The sequence below is a fragment of the Choloepus didactylus genome, chromosome 8 (assembly GCF_015220235.1).
Source record: "Choloepus didactylus isolate mChoDid1 chromosome 8, mChoDid1.pri, whole genome shotgun sequence".
Taxonomy (NCBI): domain Eukaryota; kingdom Metazoa; phylum Chordata; class Mammalia; order Pilosa; family Megalonychidae; genus Choloepus; species Choloepus didactylus.
In genome coordinates this window covers 35,443,739-35,465,448 of record NC_051314.1, presented here as the reverse complement: position 1 = coordinate 35,465,448, position 21,710 = coordinate 35,443,739, and the positions used below count along the sequence as shown (strand labels likewise).

At 42.8% G+C, this 21,710-nt stretch overlaps 1 protein-coding gene across 3 annotated transcripts in view; it reads left to right on the top strand.

Moving 5' to 3' along the window:
* Positions 1-21,710, top strand: part of PLXNC1 (plexin C1) — a 173,040-nt gene that overhangs the window by 18,769 nt on the left and 132,561 nt on the right. For all 3 annotated transcript variants that reach the window (XM_037846051.1, XM_037846052.1, XM_037846050.1), the window contains exons 3-4: positions 10,692-10,826; positions 14,254-14,354. In XM_037846051.1, coding sequence (XP_037701979.1) covers positions 10,692-10,826; positions 14,254-14,354 — 236 coding nt within the window. The remainder of the gene's footprint in view (positions 1-10,691; positions 10,827-14,253; positions 14,355-21,710) is intronic.

Here is a 21,710-nt window from a genome sequence, read left to right as displayed (position 1 = left end):
TTAGCTGTGTGTCTTTAAGTAAATCACTTAACCTCTCTGAACTTCCATGTCCTCATCTGTAAATGAGATTATACTAGACAACTTAGAAAACTCCCTTCTACATCTGATTGTCTCTAATTCTCTCTTCCATACACTAATCCCTCCCTCTAGCCAAACCCATTTACTTCTTCTTCAAACATGCACTGTGTTGTCCTGCTTCTACACCCTTGTTCATATTGTACTGCCTGCCTGAAATGTTTCTTGTTCTCTCAAGCTTGCCTGCTTGACTGTGTATGCTTTGGTTCTGCTCAAATCCCATCTCCTCATTGAGGGCTTCTGTTATTGCCTCAGCCTGGAATGATCCTGTTTTCTCCCCATCTCCTGAAATCCTCATTATCTGTAACATTCTTTTGGCTCATTAGAAGTGTCCTGCTTTTTGATACCTAACCTTTTTACTTGTGCTTCTGTTGCCTTCCAACTTAATTTTAAGCTGCTTGAGGAGGAGGCCATGAATTCCCACAGCCTGATACAGCTCTGGATGCCTAGTAGGAATTTGATTTAATCTGTTTTCTTTGGAGGAAACCCAGTAACATATGGGATGGAGTTTGTTTGTATACACATTCTTTAAAAATATACATTGATCATCTTTCCTGTTATGTCAGCTTTGTTTCCCGGGGAAAGGTAAATACCCATCAGTCATTCTGCACAAGTTGCTCAGGGCCACAGGTGACATCTGTAGCTACACCAACCCGGTCAGGCTGATGGGACCCATTAACCTGGCAGAAGAAGGTCCCATCAGTCCTCACTGGGCCTCCTCAGCAATTATCTCTTCAGATTTGGGATATTTTTGACGAGTGTTTTGACAAGAACACTGTTTCCCCAAAGCTGAGCCAACCAAACTGTTACATGGTGAGTTGGAGGTAAAGGAACACTTGGTTATAAATAGGTCCCCATGGGAAGGCTGGTTTCACCTGTCCTGGTTGCTCACCCCAGCAGGTCTTCGTGTGCAGCTGACCAAGTTTTAGTGACATTTTGGCACAAGCAGGGTGGGACTGAGCTGCTGAGGAGGAGGCAGCCAGTCGAAGTCTCTATTTCCTCAGGATCTCTAGGGGACACCCCTTCAAGAACCACTTCTGTAGCCTTGTTTTTTTAGGGTTCAAATAGCAAGGGCAGGTTGGGTCATTGTTTTGTTAATGCAAACACTTACACAGTATGCCAGTCACTCTACATGCTCGAACACATTTATTCTTCTCAACAACCCTGTGAGGTAGGTGTACCATTCCCATTTTACAAATGAGGACACTGAGACCCAGAGAAATTGGACTGTTTGCCCAAGGTCACACAGTGGCAGAGCAGGGATTTGAATCTGGATGACTTCAGAGCCTGCACTATTATCCCCCATGTTGCAGTGGCTTTGTAACTGCTGTCCTCGGCTGGGCAGTCAGTCCCTGAGGGTTCTGGCGGAAAGCAGGCTGATAGGGGTCCATGGGGGGAAACCAATTCTCTGGATGTGGGTCATGGGTCCTAGAGGCTCAGGAAAGAATTCCAGCTCTATAGGGAGAAGGCAGACCTTTTGACTGAGGAAATACCTCACTGGATTGATAAATCAGACCTTAATCCCCTCCTCTCAGAAATTCCTTCAGGATGGTTTCCTCACTCAGGGAGAGGCTGTGTGGGACAAATTTGAGCTGACTTGGCTCTGCCAGGCTCCCCAAGACAGCCCTGTAATTCCCAGGACTTCCACATTTATCCCACGTGCAGATCCTTGGATGTGGCCCCTGAAATTACCCAGAGTGCCGAAGACTTGGGTTTGTACAGATGATTTGGAAGCCACAAATAATCCCCAAATCCTTTTATTCAAAAAGCTTCAAGCTTCTCCCTTGCCAGACTTGTCAACAGAGCTGTTAGAAGAGACAAACATTGATAGACACAAGCTTGGCTTCTTAAGTTGCAGAGTGGAGGCACTAATGAGCAGTGAAAAACAAAACTCAACCCAAGGCAGACGGTGGGAGACAGAGAAGAAAGAGGGCTTGGATCCCCCACAGTCTGACTCATCAGTTTCCGAGTGATCAAGAGTCGATGGCATTTGACATATGCCAGCCACTGTAGTAAATGCCTGGCTGGGTGAGGGACAGGAAACTGATTGGGGGCCCATTGCTGTTTTTACCACAAGATAACTCATTTCTTAACTTAAAACTCTAGAAACCTCATGGAGTTTTAGTATACATTTGGTGCAGTTTTAAACATCATATTATTTAAATATTTTTTTTCTTATTGTGAAAGCAATACATGCTCATATAGAGAGTTGTATAACAGTGGGGTGTGGGCAGAGAAAAAAGACCCCTAATTCTATGTCATGTGAGGTAATTGCTCTTTGCATTTTGATGTCTTTCCATTGTTCTTTTTTTAACATAGCTGAGGTCAGGCTCCATAAAATTTTGCATCCTTGTTTTCTTCTGTTTACAAGGGGAAATGCTTATATAAAAATGTTATTGCAAACCCTTTGTAAACAGTGTTTTAATAGCTATATATCCTGTTCCATCATGTGAACACACAATGTTTTGAACCGAAGCTGAACTATTCAACCACTTTAAAAGTGTTTTTCAAGACTAAAACTTTTTCCAAGTAAGAAGACACTACTTCCAAAGGTAAGTTTTTAATGATGATCAGTGGGGAAACTAAAGATACCTTTACTGCCCTCCTTCCCCTGTCTTTTTTCCTAAGTTCCTTCATGAGATTTTAGAAACACTGGAGGAATGTGCTTTGAGAGCATCTAATCTACCACCTTATTCATCCCTGTGCAGTCCTAATGGTCATGAAACGAGTTATATCCAGTCCTTTTTCTCCCAAGTTAATTCCCCATTTAACTTCCTTTCTGAACATGATCCCACACTATAATTTTTCACTTCTCAGCATCTCCGCTGAGATCAGCTGACGAAGAATGCCCCCCACCCCCCGAACTCAGCTTTTGGGAGTTGGCGTCGCACGTGTGCTCAGCAAGCACACTGCAAAGGGCATGCATTTCTATAAACACACGCCCAGTCTTTCTCCAGATTCTACTACATCCTACCACGTGGTTTGGATTCCTTTGAGCCGACTCTGTTGCATATAGAAAACTGTCATTTCAAGGGCAGAATTGAATATTTTGAGCTGTTCCAGGTAGTAAAATAAGTAATAACGGAATATGCATGAAATTTGAAATTTGTAACTTTATGCATGCCCATTAACCTTTCTTGTAAGCATAAAAGATAAGAGGCAGCAGGTGAGGAATAATAATAGCTAGCATTTCTGAGCTTGTACTATGTGCTGGGCATTAGAACTAGCATTTGCATGGGCTACCTTGTTTAATCCTTCCGAGTCAATCCTGTTACCATCCGCACTTTATAAATGAAAACTCCGAAGCTTCAGAGACGTTAGGTAGCTTGCTCAGGGTGATTTGAGTGGCAGCAATCTGTCCTCAGAGCCCAAGCTTTTAACCTCCAACGAAACTGCATTGACAATTAAAATGTAGTCTGTAAAGCTTGGTGTAGAGACTGTGGAACTGGTTTTTATTTTTTGTTTTTAATATTTGCGATATCTGGGTTGATACCAAGATGCAGCTGTTCGGGGCTTCATCAGAAGGGGTTATGTCCCCTGTGGTTTCAGTCTATTCCTGTTTGGGAACGGTCACCTAGCAACCCATCTGCGTGCAGACTTCGATATTAGAAGGCAGAGCCCTCTCCTCTAAGAGCATCCAGTAGCACCTGGGGGCCTCTGACTCTCCTTTAGGGCCCCAGCTTTTCCCTAGCGATGTGCTCAAGTTGATTGATCGAATGGCTTCAGAGATAGAAGCTTAGTGTCGGGTTTCTCCAACATCCCTGGGACTGAAGTGAGGTTTGTGTTGCAAAAAGCCACATCATGCCCTTTTGCTGTATCCAGGAGAGGGGCACTCCTCAGGGCCAGCCCTCAAAACCCCGCTCTCTCTCATCATCTTCGTTTGTCCAAACCATGGAGTGAAATTAAAGCCCAGCTCTGGAAAGTTCTCCCTGCATTCAAACAGAAGATAAATCGCATATCACCTGAAGGGTCTGCCTTGACTCTGGTTACTAAAGTTTTCAGGTGAAGATAAAACAAAGCAATTAAAATCTTTATAAGGATAAGCTCTATTTATAGTCCCACAGAATGTTTCAAATAAGGGACAGGAGGCCATGAAGAACCCAGGACAGGACCCAAGGCCAGAAATGGAGATAATAGGGAGTGGAGCAGAGCCGAGGTAATGCATCAAAACGTAAAAACAGCCAGAAGCCTCAGAACTTGGAAACAGGCTCTATGGCTGGCTGTTTAGCATGTCATAGGAAGCCCTTTTCAAGGCCTCCCCCTCTGCCGCATATCATTCATTCTAGTTTGTGATTTTACCGGGACTCCCCAATTTAGAACTATTACTCCCACGTAATCCACAAATCTAGAACCTGTACTTCAGGCTAATTGCTTCTCTTACTACTTACATTGAAACAAGTAGATCAGAAACAAGAGAAGAATTTACTTTAATCTTTATATTTCATCTTTATTGCTCCTAACTCCCGAAGCACATTGAACGCCATTGGATAACAACCTTGCTTTCTCATGTGTATTTTAAGTCTCCTTCACAGTATTTGGAAGAAACTGTTCATGAACAAACATAAAGGAGAGGATGGGCTGGTCACCCTTAAGCTTTCTGAACACCTGTGGCTCTCTCATCTCATGGTAATAGTAAAGAAAAGAAAAAATAGGCTTTTGTTTAATTCTCTTTCTCCCTTATTTTCCTCACCAGAGTGTCTTTTCTGTGGGTGGCCTTTAACTTGTAATGCGACTGTACGGTGTGAAAGTCTCCACTGGGTTACTTTCAGTACTGTTGTTGGGGAGGCTTTTTTTTTTTTTTTTTTTTTTTTGTATTCAACAAAAATCTCAAGGCTAGTTAATAGCCTATCACCAGGATTCAGGCAGATGTCAACAGAAGCAATATGTTGACATGAGCTGAAATTCTCCATTAGGGAAAATTTGTTTTCTACACAGCCTTCAGCTGGAAAAATCTGAAGAGCCCTTTAAAATCTTGAATGCTAATAGACTTTTTTTTTTTTTTCATTAATAAATATTCATTGGGTACCTTTTTCGTGCCAGGCACTGTTCTGGGTTCTGAGGATACAAAAGTGAGTAAGACAGACAAGGTTCCCTCTCTCATAGTGGGAAGAGACAGACAGAAAACAAGTAAGGAGATAAATCATTGGTGAAATCACTTCAGATGGTGATAAGTGTTATGAAGCAAACAAAGTGATGGAATAGAGAGTGACAGTGAGGTATAATAGAGTGGTAGTCAGGGAAAGCTTCCCAGAGGAGGTGACATTTGAGACCCAAAAGATGAGGGGGTATATAAAAATACTCATGGAGGTGGCTCACTTTGACTTCAGTCTTGGTCTGTGTTAAGGTTGTATCCTGGAAGTAATAGATAAAAATCCATATCATGACCAAGGCGGGTAGGTGAATTGGATGAGGTTTCTCGTATGCACAATTCAAGCCATTTGGGTTCCTGTGACTCACTGTCAGTTGCTGCATCACCTCACTCATTATGCTCCTTTTCTGAGGCTACCCAGCTAAACTGAGCTGAAGAAGGAACGTTTTCTCTTGATCTGCTCTTGCTGGGCTCCTCTTCTGTGTTGACGTTGTCATGAATTTTGCGGTTAGAAAGTTCAAGTGTGCCATGGGTACCCTGGGGCTGGGCTGGGCTGAGGCTGGGTGCAGCAGGATTATTAATAGAAACCTGGAGGAGAAAGGCAGCCACCTGTGCCCTGTCCTGTGGTCATCTGAGAGAGGTGAGATTCCACGGGCCATGGAAGCAGAGCTCCCCAGCCTCTCCAAGCACATTGGGGTTCCTTGTGATGAAAAGCAAAACATCCTCTTTGTTCTGCCCCCAAGGTTATGGAGATCATTCCCTGCATAATCTAGCAAAAAAGGAGAAAATTTGACCCTGTGCATCCACAAACAATTATTTTTAAATTTAAATTGTATGTGTTTTTAATTTAATTTTAAGACAATACATTGACAGGGTTCAAACTCAAAAAGAGCCAAGAGAGGATACAGTGAAAGTTACCTGTTTCTGGCCTCTGAGGCAGCTGATGATATCAGATTCATGGGTATCCTTCCAGAGAAATTTTATATGTGTCTGTAAGTAAAAGGGGGGAATTTATCCTTACTCCTTTTGTTAAACAAATGATAGCATACTGCATCTGTTGTTCTTTTTTTCCTCAAGTGAGCTGTCTAATTATTTTTATGTCTAAATAGCATTCCATTATTTGTACTATAATTTACTTAACCAGTTCCCTGTTGTTGGACAGTTAGGTTGTTTCAGTCTTTTGTTTATAGCACATGATGCTGTAATGAATATCCATGTACATATGTCATTTCATATATATGTGAGTGGCTACAGGGTCCAAGGATATGTGCTTTGTAATTTTGATAGATAATGCCAAATTGCCTTCCAAAGAGTTCCCACTCCCATCATCGATGAAATATGCCAATTTAAACCCAGCATCTGTAGTTACCGGGGCAAACTGTAGAGTAGGCCACTTTTTAGTTTCCTAAGCTGCTCAAAGTAGATAGATACCATGAAATGGGTTGGCTTTAAACAATGGGAATTTATTAGCGTACAGCTTTGAGGCTGAGAAAAATGTCCCTATCAAGGTATCATCAAGGCGATGCTTTCTTCCCAAAGACTGGCTGCTATTGATCCTTGACTCCTCTGACACGTGGTAAGGCACATGGCAGTGTCTTCTGGTTTCTGGGATTCATTGCTTTCAGCTCCTTGCTTCCATGGCTCCCCCCCACCCCCACCCCAGATTTATTCTGTTTGTAAAGGCCTCCGGTAGGAAGATTAAGGCCATCCTGAAGGAGTGGCCTCGTCAAAAGGTCCTACTTACAATGGGTTCACACCCACAGGAACATGATTTTCTGGGGCATATACAGCTTCAAACCATCACAGCTACTCTAGGTCGCTTATTCAGGAAACTGGTTGGTAAGCTTTGGCACCCAGTACTTTGATAATTAAAAAACAAAAATTAAAGAAAGAAAGGCTTCCCTATCATAATTCATAGCTCTAGAGAGAATAAGAGAATATTGGTGCCTCATCTCCAAGGTGTCAAGTAAATAGATACATGCTGCCCCCAAATAGATCTTTCTAGCTCCTACCCATCTGCATCTGTCAGTTGCTGCATCACCTCACTTATACCTCCAAGAGTAAATAAAAGAAGCCCCCAATAAAAACTGCAGTGCAGCTCTAATTCATTCAAAATGGAAAATGTGGTGGTTTTTTAAAAATTGTTTTTATTTACTTTTTTTATTTTAAAGCAAATCCCAAACACCATGTCATTTCACCCCTATGTATTTCATTATATATCTCTAAAGAACTATGGTCATATTCTTAAATAGCTATAGCACTGTTATCATACCTAACAAAATTATCAGTAATTCCTTATTATATCCTTCCATTATTAAGTCCATTTAACTACATTTCCCTGGTTGACCCAAAAATGTCTTTTAATATTGTTTTGTTCAAATTGGTCCTCAAATCACATTTGGTCCTCAAATCACATTTGGTTGTTCTGTCTCTTGAAATGTAGAGCAGCCTCCTTCCATCTATTTTTTGCCCCCTCCATTGGCTTATTGAAAAACCAATTCTGTTGTCCTATGGAAGGGCTCGCAGTGTGGATTTGCTGTTTGCTTTCTTGTGATATCATTTAGCTTGATCCTCTACCCCTTCTTTTTCCTATGCTAATGGAAGTTAGCACTAAAGGTTTGGTTAGATTCAGGTCCAGCTTTATTAGCAAGAATACTTCATAGGTAGTGCCGCCAAATGATGCTTTTGAGATGACACCTTCCTTGAGAGATAGGTGTGGGTAGCTGCCTTTCTTCTCTTGAGACTTACTTGAGACTATTTCTATCAATCTTATTTTTATAAAACTGGCTTCCTGTTTTTCCTCCTTTATACAGTCCCTTTCCAGAACAGTATCAGCTGTTTGAATCTCAGCTGATTAATAAGGCTTATGAATTAGAGATGGGAAGACAAGAACCGAGTGAGTCTGTATCTTGGTCAGTAACTGCTGGATGGCTCCTTTCATTCACAGCTTTGTCCAGTAGAACTTTCTGTGATGACAGAAATGTTTTCTGCCTGCACTTTCCATTATGGAAGGCGTTAGCCACATGGCTGGTAAGCACTTATAATGTGACTAGTGTGATTAAGGACCTGAATTTTTTATTTATGTTCAAATAGCCACATGTGGCTAGTGGCTGCCGTATTAGACTTGAGGCACAGAACTTTCCCACCAGCCATAGGACCTAACTGCTTCTGTTCCTCTTTTAGAAGTTAGATTTAACATATTTGGTTAGTGAGACTGACTTTTGCAGAGTGGCTACTGAATTTGGTGAGCAGTTGAGGCACCCTGAGTGAGTCACTAGTTGTACCAAATCCACTTGGGCTTGACCCAGAGCAGAAGATGGGAAGGAGTCACTGATGGTAGGCAAAGCCCAGCCTAGGCTTATGCCCTGGGAGTGGCAGTGAATGTAGGGAGATGCTGTCTGTGTCAGACTGCTCAAGAGCCCTTGATTAAAGAGCATATCCCTAACTGCCACTGGGATATGCAGGTAACAGTCATATTATTAATTAGTATATGCATGAAAGTAGACTTTGTCTGAAAAGAATCTCAGATGCCAATTTTTTCTTTTCAAACTATGTGCCCAGTGTAACTGACGTAAAGGTGTTCAAACTGACAAAATGTTAAACACCTTTAGTGTTTAAAGTATTGTATTGGGTGAAGTGAAAGGTGCAAAGATGATTAAGATATGTTCCCTACCCATATGGAGCTTGCAATCTAGTAATAGATTATCTATTGATTATCGATTATGTATTAAGTCTCTCTCATATTTCTCATTTGATCCTCACAACAATTCTATATAAGGAAGGCTAGCCCCATTTAAGAGATGGGGAAATTGAGGCCCATGGAGCTTAGGTTACTAGTTCAAATAGCACAGCTACTTAAAGGGCTAGTGCCAGTATGCAAACCTGAGCCCCAGCCACCGTTATCTCTTTCCCGGATTATTGTAATAGGCTCACAACTGGTCCTTATACCCAAGTTTCAAACCTTGCCCTTTCTCAGCAATCAGAGTGGTCCCTTTAACTCATAACTCAGATCTGCCAAATCATGTCTCTCTTTTCAAAGCCCTGTGATGGTGAGTTCTCTCTCACCTAGAGTAAAAAGCAAAACCTTTGCTTAGTCCCATAAGACCCCATATTACCTTGTTGCCCACTCTCTCTACTTCACTCACTTGCTGAAGCCATGCTGGCCTCCCCCCATTTCAGGGCCTTTGTGCTAGCAGGTCCCTCTTTTAAGAACACACTTCATCCAATTATCTGATTGGCTCCCTCCATCATCTCATGCAAGTCTCTAAATAAATGTCACCTTCTCAGTGAGACTTACTCTAACCATTTGTTCTCCATGCCCTTCCCCCACTTTATTTTGTCCCATTCACTTTTCATATTCTAATATATTTTGTAATTTATTTCTTTATTGTTAATCATCTGCTGCCATCCACCCTTTGCTCCCCTCCAAAAATGTAAGTTCTATGAGGCCAGGGACTTTTCCCCATTTTGTTCACTGCCATTTTCCAAACACCTAGCAGAGTGTCTGATATATAGTGGGTGTTCAGTAGATGTTTGTTGACTGACAATAAGTGAAACTCGGGTGTGTCTGATTTCAAAGCCACTGGGTCACATTTGCTTATATTTTGTATAAACACATACCTGCTTGTCTATACCTGTTGAGTTGTCCTGGATATTTAAAAATGTATGACCATGTAGAATAAAATAGGAAAATCAGAGTAACCCTGCAAATATATGTCAAGCCAGCTTCCTTTAGTTTTAAGGTAACTCTTGGCCAGTAATAGTGAAGCTGTCATCTGTGGCTTCCGATAGGATCAGACATGAACTGGAAGTGTGGAAAATGAGCTTCCAGAGGTGAAGATGCTGCCCCAGCTTGAAGAGCAGCTGTTTTTGCCTTTGTCACCTACAAAAACAGAAACACCGTGTTATTGCCAGCCTTTTTGAAGACCGAGATTTGAGAGGAAAATCAAGGAACATGGTACCTTAGCCAATATTCGTAGTGAGGAAGTGTCTTAGTTTGCTGGGGCATCCATAACAAAATCCCGCAAACTATATGGCTTACACAGCAGCAATTTACTGTCTCACAGTTTTGAAGACTAGAAGTCTGAATCAAGATGTTGGCAGGGTCATCCTTCCTCTGAAGTCTGTAGGGTTCTGGCAATGGCCGGCAATCTAACGATGTTCCAAGGTTTGTGGCAGAGCTCAGTTTCTGTCTCCGTCACATAACTGTCTCTTTCTCTGACTCCGTCTCTCTCCTGTGTCCAGATTTCCTCTCCTTAGAAGGACACCAGTCATATTGGATCAGGGCTCACCCTAATCCAGTTTGGCTTCACCTTAACTAAAAACATCTTCAAAGGCCCTATTTTTACATTAAGTTCCCACTCACAGGATCATGAGTCAGGACTAGAAATACCTTTTTGGGGGACACAGTTCAATCCATAACAGTAAAAAAGGCTGTGGTTGTAGGCTTAACCTGCAAGTTTTGCCTTTCTGCTACTCAAATAATTTAAGAGAGATCTTATTTCTCTTTTTGAAAAAAAAAAAATAGGTTACTCTTGGTGAGAATTTGGCTTCAAATTGTCCAGAGGTTATCTACGAAATTAAAGAAGAAACACCTGTTTTCTATAAACTCGTTCCTGATCCAGTGAAGAATATCTATATCTATCTAACAGCTGGGAAAGAGGTAGGTAGAAATGCTAGTTATTGCTCCTGACTTATGAATAAAAATTGTTTAATTGATGTCATTATTTGGAAGCAAAGCTTTTACTTTGATCTGCTGAGTTTAAACACTGCCGCAGGCTTTGAGAAGATCCGCAGTGGTTCACGGGCCTGTAATTAAAAATCTTACTGTCAGTAAGTAAGCAAGAAATATTACCTATTTAGACAGTTTTATTATTGGCTTTATTTCGAGTGCCAAGACTTTCAGAGGTGGGTGTGCTTGCAAATGGGCGCATAATCAGCAGGGTTACTGAATTTACACATTTATTGTGTGGGCACTGAATGGTTAGATGCATTTATGAATACACCCAATGGGAATGGGTTTGGAATTTGGGGTTAATATCAGGCCACAGTCTCATACACATTCATGAACTAGGAAATATATGCCACTGGTCCCCTTCCCCTTTCTCAATTTATCTGGCTGTTTTAGTTTTTCTTCTTGCTTCTGCTTATTGAAATACAAAATAATTCCCTTTTACATTTTCTTCATCTTAAAAAAGTGCTTTCATCAAGGGAAGGGGGAAGGAAACGAATTTTTATTTAGTCCCTGCTGCCTATATACTAGTTATTGTTTTAAGAAAGGTCTCTCTCTAGAGTTGTGTACATATACACATATCAGTATAATAAACCATGTTAATGAAATACTTTAATGAGATAAAGTGAGACTTGTTTTATAGATGAAGGCTCTAAGACTTGGAGAACTTAAATAACTTGCTTAAAGATACATACAAAGGTTAGACTTGGTTGAGGTTAGACCCTAAATTCTACCCTGATCCTGAAGCCCATGCTGATGAGATCAAGCCCCAAATTTGTGAAAACTAAACAAGTCATTCTGACACAGTCATTTTGATCCATGACCATTTGGACATACAAAAATGCAAGGAAGATAAATGTTACTTATATGAGTATATAATGGATGTAACACCATTATATAATCTGCCCCAGTTTTCCCTCTTTCCTCTCCATCATCCATTCTAAGGAGAATAGTTGATGACATCAATCTACTTCTTGTGCTTTTAGAGCCACAGAATAGGTATGCAAGCATTTTGTAGTTTCTGATATTCCTAAAAAAGGCCACATTCTGTCCTTTCCCTCTGCATGTTGGAAGTCATTTATATCAAAATGTCCACTTTGAGATGACCACATCTGAAACCCACACACCTTTGTAAACCAGTTCCTCACCATAAAGAATTTTCTTAGCCAGCTTGTTTTCACTGTTCAAACACTTCTTATTATGCTTCTTCCCTGGGGATTCCATATTTGAAAGATTTTTGTCTACCCAACAAAACTGCATATATTAAGTAACAATTTCCATTCCCAAGCTTTATTTATCAAAGGCATTTCAAAACTGCCAGTCAGAGTACTAACTGTGCTACCACACGGAGCTGATAAAATTCCAGCCAAAAGCAAAGATACTTGAAGTCTTGCTTAATCTGTGTGTGTTTTCCATTTGGCTTTATAAAATGTTGTAAATAATTCGTAAGTCCCCATTACAACCTTCAACCCCCAAAGCTGAGGACCCTGGGCTGGGGACCACCTTGAGAGCCACCAGTAATTGGCAGGTCCCCACTTTCTGGAAGGTAAAGGGTTCTAGACTCTGGCCATTCAGAGGCTGAAGTCCTGGGGACAGTTATCAACTGGCCATCCAAGCTAGTTATTCCTACGTTATTCGTTTAGGATTAATTACAACTAAGAGATCCTATTAGTAAGGCTCTAGTTGTGCCTGGATTCATAGCCCGTGTAACCCCTAGAAAGGCAAAATCTAAGAACTCTTGGAGAGATAGTAATAACTAAGCTAATAAGCCCTGGTGCATCTATACAATGGTGTGCTGTGTGGCCATTAAAAATAACCATATGGGGATATGATGCTGAGTGCAGGAGTCACCATAGGTTGGTGTTAAACGAGAGAAGCAGTTCCAATGACATATTTATGATGTTTCCTCTTTTACATAAAGTTGTGTGTGTGTGTTCAGATACATTGAGTGACAGTTCTGAAAGAATAGTCCAGACTCATAGTCCACTAGGTGTTCTGAGCAGAAGTGGTCCTAGAACCAGATGTCACTTACTGTCCCCCCTCCTAGGGTATCATGGTGCTCAGCATATTCAAAGCCTCTCAGAAGCCGTGTGCTGAGGAAACCTATTTAGTTCTTTCAGTCAAAGATTTCACGTGTTTATTGGACCATGGAACCCTTTTTCACATGCTCACAATAACCAATATTTATTGAGCATTTAGTATGTGCCAGGCAATGCTCATAAAACCCCCATGAATCAGCAGTATCGTCACCATTTTCCAGAGAAGGAAATAAGTTTTGGAGAGATTAGATGACACTTACTAACATCCCCCCGAATTAAAAAGTGCTTTATGAGCTATAAGGAAATATCCACGTTCTGGCTAATACTGGCTCAGACTCAGCCTCTTCCTTGTGTGGCGTCAGGGACTGTGCCATGAAACGGTGCTGTTGTCCTCCATGAAGTCAACCTAGAATTGAAAGATATTCCTCCAGATATTCACTGTTTTCCTCACAAACCCCTTCTGGAAATGTCTGCTTCTCTGACTTGTTGAAGAAATCACTCTACCTTGTGCCGTGTACAACTTCCTGGCATAATGATTTCTGTAGGTTTCCTTACTACCTGTTGTGTGATTTTGCTGGCAGAAAATGCGCTGTGTGACGCTCAGGCATTCCCGCTTCCCACCGTCCTGCCCAGGGGCTCTCACTGACTGGCTCAGTTGCCTGGGTCTGCCCAGCACGGGCACCCGCTCCGGGGGCTCCTGTTTCTTCACAACTGGAATAGGCAGCTCTCGGGGCAGAACAGTGATTTGAATAACTCCCCCCATTTCTCCTATTTTTAACTCCAGTGGAGAGGGTGTGAGCAAGTGAGCCAGGAACTCACAAGGGCGAGGGAACCACCCCTATCAGTGCGCCTAATCTCCCTAGCTAGTGCCAACCTCCTGCTGGCACTCCTGGGTGGAGTCTCTGGTCTTCCCAGGTGCCACTGATGACACATTGACTGTCCCTGTATCAAAGCCAGGTGACCTGATGCCATGATCCCTGTGGAAATCATTATTGGCAGGTGAGACACTTGAGTGCACATCCGACCCACCTGAGAGAGCTTTACAACTATGCAGATTCCTAGGCCCCGCCCCACCCCCAGCTCCCTGATGAGCGTCTCAGTGGCACGTGGTCTGGGAATATGCATTGAAAAGCTCCCCAGGTGACCCTGATACAGCCGCTTCATAGCCTAGAACTCCAGAGCCGCTGCCTGATGTAACGATGGAGACAGGAGTTAAGAGTTTATAAATATGCTCTTGGTGGCCCTGCATCAGAGAAGGTGTTGTAGTTTTTCCGGTACTGCTTTTAATTCCTTCTCAACACTGTCATCTTTATTTTTAGGTTAGGAGAATTCGTGTTGCAAACTGCAGTAAACATAAATCCTGTACAGAGTGTTTAACGGCAGCAGACCCTCACTGCGGCTGGTGTCACTCGCTGCAAAGGTATTTCCTGAATTCTTTTCTCACCAGCTTACATTTCCGAAAAAGTATCGTGCAGTAAGTAGCACACTTGTTGCTCTACTTAATGACACAGTCCAGCGACCTAGGGGAACTGCTCTTTTCGCCGACTCAAATATCATGGTATACTCCTAATTAATTCTCAAAGACGTGCACAGCCATGTCAGTTCTACTCAAGTGTTTGACCTGGGCCTCCCGGGGTTGCCCCCATCTAGGGGCAGGGTGATTTTGCAAAATAAAGGAGATAGGCTGCCTCCGTCAGTTTTGCTTTTACTTTCTGCAGAGTTCCCCAAGACTCAAGAGAGAGGCAAAAGGTTTTCCCTCAGAGAAGATAAAGAATAGGGGTGTTTGAAAATTTTCAAATGAATCCTCATAATGTCATGTATTCTGTTAACTCAGTGGCAGCCTTATTGTTGATGGCGGATCTCCTACTGCATGGTAGGGCTGCGGGCCTGATGTACAGTCGCTGTCTCCAGGTGGAATCTGCCCAACCTGGGCTTGAATTACGGTGTTCACGACCCATCCAGGCTCCGGGGCGACTTGTGGCAGCTTCCTCTCCGCGGCAGTTCCTAGCGTTGCTGGGACCGGGCTGGTTGGATTCGCTGTTGCCATGGCAACCCAGTACTCAGGCTCTTGCTATAGAAGCAAGGAGGAGAGAGCCTTAGCTGCAGCTCAAGCAAGAAAGGGGGAATAAAAACGTAACAGTGTCTGTCAGTTTAGAGCTTTCAGTTTTTAAAGGTGAAAGAGGATAAGAGAGAGCAGAGCAGGCACAGTGAAGCTGAAGGCTGAGCAAGGGGCAGATTGGGGACAGAAAAGAGACATAGGAAGAGAATTTGGGAGCTTATGGGGGCAGCCAAGAGAAAAAGAGGGTGGGGGGGTGGAATACAATCTAAGCAATAGGTTCTGGCAACAAACTAAAAATATGGGGATGGAATTAGAGTTCACGGAGGAAGTCAAAATCCAAGATATAGCAAGACACATAATTGCCCTTGCCTTTTGCTGCACTTCCTTACTGGGCTGTTGTCATCCGAGTCACTGGCAGACAAAAGAAGCAGGGCCAGGAAAATTCTCATGAATAATTGTAATTGGGTAGGAACATTTTCTTCTTGTTGCTTGCCCAAGACTAAAGTTTGGGAAAGTAGCCGATCATAAAAAGCATTTTATCATTCTACACCCACCAAGCAGTTTTACCATAATCTTTCAGATCCATTCCATTTATGCAGGTTCCCTTTCTATATTTATAGAGCTACATGCAGGAGTTAATTCAGTGACAGTGGTAGTGATGGTGATGGTGGTGGTGGTAGTGGTGGTGATGATGGTGTGGGGGTAGTAACCATGGTGATGGTGGTTGTTTGATGGTGGTGGTAATGATGGTGGTGGCAGTGATAATGATGGTGGTGGAGATAATGGAGATGGGGGTGGAGGTGGTAGGGTGGTGACAATGATGATGGTGGTGATGATGATGGTGAAAGTAGTGATTAAATAGCCACTTGTGGCTACTGGCTACTGTATCGGACCTTGAAGGACTAGAGTTCATGGAAAAGGTCTAGGCTCGTATTATGAATTTGAAAGTTGCTACATAGAGAAGCCTTAAGACCAGAGGAGGGATCAATAGATTGAGAAGAGGCGTTCAAGTAGAGAGGTTCAAGAATTAAACATTGGGGTGCTGCAATGTTTAGGGGTCAAGGAGATGAAGAAGAAGCAGTGAAAGAAATGGAGAGGAAACAGCCAGAGAGGGAAGAGGAAAACCTGGAGAAGCTCTCTTGGAAGCCAAGGGCTTAAAAGGGGGAGCAGAAAGGGAAGAAAACCGTGCATTCTGTCATATGCTGTTGAGGGGTCAAGCAAGAATTGACCATGAGATTTAGCAGGTGGTCATTGGTGACCATGACAAAGACAGTGTGTGGAGGGATGCTGCATCTTCAAGAGACAATAGGAGGAGAAGAACTGGAGACAGTGATCAGAGACAATCTTTAGAAAGGTTTTGCTGAGAAAGACAGCAGAAAAATGGAGCAGATGCTGGAGGAGAAAATGGAGTCCAGAGAGTTTTGGGTTTTTTTTGAGATGAATGAACTAACTGTGCTTTTGTGCTGTTGGTAAAATTCCAATAAAGAGGGAAGAAAGATGCAGGATAAAAAGAGAGTCGTAGAGTGTTGTCTTTCTGCAGTTGAAAGAAAATAGGACCTAGTGTGCCAGTGGGGATGGCAATCTCTGACAGGAGCAGGGGCAATTCATCCTTACTAATGGGAGGGAAGGTGAAGAATACGCTCAGGAGAAGATAGGTCATGGAAGCATGTGCAGTGTCTTTTCATATGGCTTTTATCTTTTTCAGTGACTCGACACAGGATGAGGTGAGGGAGGAAGGAAGCATTGGAGGCTTGAAAAGAGAAAAGAGAGAAGGTGTGAAATAGGAGAGTGGGAGATAGAGAGCAGAGTTGAGAAATAATGAATGATTGCCAGGACACGTTAGGGCCCACTTGAGTCTACTGGTTTTGCCTTTGCAGTGAGAGCAGGAAGCAGAGTTTGGCTTTTCTCAAGCTGTGTTCAGCTTTGTTGGTGTAGTAGCAGCTTGGTGTGAGAGGGAGGGCAGAGAGAGTCGGATTTAGCCAGAGTAACTTTGCCAGGAAATCATCAGGAGGGGAAAGAGGGGCATGGGAACTGAGGATGCATATGCAAGAGATGGACTATGGTGACCATTATAATAGTGGACCCTGGGCTCTAGCTGGACATAAGCTCTAAGGCAAGAGGTGAGGACCCAGATGGAGTGATGGATGTGAAAAAGTAGTAGGATCAACACATTGGAGCTGTGGTTGGCTTTAAGAATTGCTGGTGCTGGGCCACTGGAAACGCGGGAAGTAGTGGATGGAGAGGGAAGGGCTTGAAATTGAGGTTCTGAGGAGGTGGAGTTATTGTTCAACAAGGTGGAACTATTGTATTGCTAAAGTAGAATGATAGAGAGGAGATGAAGGAGCTGAAGTGTCAAGTATTAGATGGATCAGTCATCTGTGTGGAGATTGATATCACCAAGGACAATCATGGGAGCAGCGTTAGAGAGGGAGAGGATCTACCTATTCAAGAAATGAAGGGAAGTGACCAGGGAGTCTGTGGATGATCATAACAAGGATGGGTATTGGGTGGTAGAAGCTGATGTCATGAGCTTCAAAGCTGGGGGTTTAGAAAGAGGGAAGAAGAATTCTCTAGAAGACACAGCAGGACACAAGCAGGACGCTTATGGTGAGGAGGGGCAGCAGCCAGCCCTTGAGAGGGCTGCAGGAAGCTGTGTCCCCAGGGGAGAGCCAGGATTCAATAAAAGCAAAAAGTGGACGGGATACTCAGAGAAGAGGTTGAGGACATTGGGGCTTTTATTGATAACTAGCTGTGAGTTCCAGAGGGCACAGCAGAGGCCTTCCATAAAGGCCTGCTAATTGCCTCCTCTGCTTCTGCTCTTGCTCCTTTACCCCTACCCTACCATTCTCTAAGAGGATTGATCCCTTAAAATCTCAATCAGATTATATTCCTCCCTGGTTTAAAAGCCTCCAGTGGCTTTCCATCTTAGAATTCAATGGGTCCCTTATTGCCAGGGCCTGCTTATAAGGCTTTATATGATCTGGCCCTTCCCTGCTCCTCTGGCTTCATTCCACTTCACTCTCGTCGCTCCTTCATGCCACCCCAGCCACACTGACTTTCTTTCTGACATGAAAATATGCCAATCTTGTTTATGCCTTGGGGGCTTTGCACTTGCTGTTACCTTAGTCCAGATCATTCTTCCCCAGAATCTTTTCATGGCTGGCTGTTTCTTGACCATCAGGTTCTGGAACATGCATCTCCAACTGATTAGCCCCTATACCTTACCACAGTGACGTCATTGATTTATTTCCTTCATGGCCCCACCACACCTGAAATGATCTTATTTCTCTGCTTCCCCCTTTTTAAGAAAGTTCCGTGAGAATAGGGAACTTGTTTGTCTTGTCCATTATTGTATGCCCACAGTCTAGAACAGTGTCTGACACACAGAGGGTGCTCAAAAAGTATATGTTCAATGAGTGAAGTAGCTTGCGTAATTGGGAAACTCTACCTATGGCAGGTTGAGACTTGTGCCTTAATTATTATAAAACACTCCAGGATCGTGGAATGGATGGACCGGTGACCTTTCTCGGCCATGTCATATCACTTGATTTCAAACTGGCTTGGTTCTGGCTTAAGATGAAATGAAAACTAAGCCTCAGGTCTGTGGCTCATGTTAAACTCCCAGTACCATTCAAAATTAAGAATTCTAAAGGGGGATGTTTTCTTATAACTGTAGAGCATCCCACTGTGTTTATTTTAAATGTCACAGATTTATTTAGAAAAATAATTTATTTTCTCTTTTCTCTGTTGAGAAGGTTGAGCTTTCTTGTATACGTGTCTAGAAAGTGGATTTGGTGGGGGACAGGCAAGAAAACTGTCTTAACTTCCTTTTGATCGTGTGTTAAGAATAGGCACCCAACATAAGCAGATAAAAAGCAATTAGATAAACAATGAGCTCTAAAAAGTCTAGTATTTTATCGTTGGAACCTCAAATCCAACCTGTGCTGAATTTGTATGTGTGGGTGGAAAGTGAGTTTTTGCAGGCTGAATGTCTTGGGTTTGGAAGCAGTTTCTCAGTTTTTCCCATATTGCAAAAGCATAGCACATGTGTTCAGTTACGGATTTCCACAAAACTGGCAATCCTGAACCAATGAGCATGTGAGGTTCCAAAAGTTCATTTGCAAGTTTATTTGGCACCCAGGATGCATTTTTCCATAGAAATAATATCATAAATTAAGGATTGATTCTCAAGCCAGCCCACAAAATTCAATTAAATAAATTTCAACAAATATTTATTGAATGCCTACCAAGAGCCCAATATAGGCAGTGAGATAGCTAGGTGCTATTGAAAGAGATCAGATGCCATTCTTGGCCTTAAAGAATTCACATGTTAGCTGGGGAGGCAGACCTGTTAATGGCCAACATTCATTCAGTCAGTCATACATCCAGTTGACAAATGTTTATTGAGCACCTGCAATGTGCTAAGCCCTATATTAGGTACTAAGGATAGAATTCTTGCCTTCATGGAGTTTGCAGTCTAATGAAGGATATAGATGAGTTTATCAGTCAGTGTTCTGCTCCAATAATACTGCATAACAAACAACTTTCAAATTCTTAGTGGCTTATGAGGACCAATATTTATTTACATTTATTTTTCTTGTTCATGGCTCTGCCTGCCAGCTGGGGAGGCTCCACACCAAGCTGCAGGTTGAGTTCAGGTCACAGTGTTTGCTAATGTTCCATTGGTAAAGCAAACCTCAGAGCCAAACCAGCATCAGTGAGGTGGAGACATCCACCCAGTCTAGTGGTAGGCACTGCAGGGGGACATGGCCAAGAGTATGGATGTGTGGTTCTAGTACAGGAGGGACTGAAGGATGGGGAATATCCAATCTACCAGTAAGTAAAGGAGATGAATAAAATAGCGTGTAATAAGGGCTAGCACAGAAGAAGTGTGGGGATTCCATGGGGGCACATGCAAGAACTCTAACCCAAACTTAAAAGATCAAGTTACACTTCCTGGAGGAAGAGATGTCTAAATTGAGCCTGGAGTAAGAAGATATCAGTCAGTTAAAGAGGAGGCAGGGAAAGTTGGCTGAGGCAACAGGCTACACAAAGACCAGGAGCCATAGGAGAGCACGGCCTGAAGCTCCGTGTGGATGGCATTTTCAGTACAGCAGAGGAGTCTTGGTGGACAAGGGTGGCATGGTAGGCACTGGCACAAGAGGAAGGAACTTATAAAGCATATTAAAGAATTTGGACTTTGTTGGGAGGCCCTTGGGGAGCCATTGCACAGCTTTAATGAGAAGAGTGACCGATCATTAATTAATAGTACAATTATAAAAAGGAGCTATCATCAATTGTAACAAATGTTCCACCCCAATGCAAGGTTTTGATGGAGGGTGGGGCTATATGGGAACCCTGTATTTTATGCATGATTGCTCTGTAAACCCACAACTTCTCTAATAAATAAAAAAAATTTTAAAAAAAGAGTGACCAGATCAGATGTGTTTTAGAACAAGCACCCAAGTTAGGAGGGGACCCACTGGAAGTTGGCAGATCAGTTAGAAGGTGGTTGTAAACCAGTAAGAGGCCAGGAACTGAATAGGAGTAGTAGTGGAGATGGAAAGTAGGGGGTGGATTTAAGAGCTATTTGGAAAATAGAATTGACAGGACTTGTGATTAATTGGATTCCCCCTTGAGTCATAACAAAATGAAAAATACTAAAAATAGGGTCATAATAAAATGAAAAATAAAATACCAAGGTAGCCACTGTTTTTCTGGAAGATGCATTCTTTTTCCCTTGATCTAAGTCCTCGCAAAGAAAATAAAGAAGGGATACCCAAACATATACGAGTTTCCTGCTGGATCCTGGGCACTGAACCAGGTACTAGGGAGGAGCCCAAAGGATGAACACTTAAATCTGGTGAAGAAAGCCTTCCTGGAGGTGCCAGGGCTGAGCCTCAGAATGTGTGGCGGGATGCGTTGTCGCTCTTGTACCAGCAACCAATAAAAGAACGTTGAGTGGAAATGTCAGAACAGTAGCTTGTTCGGGATGCACAGCAATACAGAAGTTTGACCCAGGAGAGAAAAGAGCAGATTCTGGAGTTGGCTTTCTTGGGATCAAGTCAGGGCATCTGTGTGACCTGCTAGCTTCTAACCTTCTCTGTGCCCAAACTCCTCTTCTGTAAAAGGGAGTTAATAGTAGTCCCTACCTCTTAGGGTTGCAGAGAGTATTACATGAGTTATTGCATGTGCCTGGCTCATCATAGGCCGTAAAGTACCACCAGTCATTATTAACGTGGAAGACCAGAAGAGAGCCATTAGGTGTCTCCAGGGTTGACAAAGGCTTTGTAGAGGAGGTGGCACTAAAATTTGAAGCCTGAGTAAAATTCCACCAAGGGAAGAGGGGATGGGAGCCCGGTGGAAAGATATTTCAGGCAGAAGACCCAGTGTGGTTAAGAGGTCTGTTTAGGGAGTGGCAGATTGAACTGTATGTCTAGGCTCTAGAAGGAAGGAAGTGGATAGGAAACTGGGTGGAACCAGGATGTGAAGGGCTTTGTGTTCGGACTTTATTAGTGGGTGCTGGGAACTCATTAAAGGGTAAAGGAGGGGGCTGATGTGATCATATTTGTGTTTAAAGAAGATGATCCTGAAGGCAGTAGAGAAGATGAACTGCAATTATCCAAGCATTAGCTGTACCACCCCCCACCCCTGATCCCTTCCAGGGTCACTTTCTTCTGGCATATTTGGGAAAGAGTGAGTTTATTTCTCATCTCT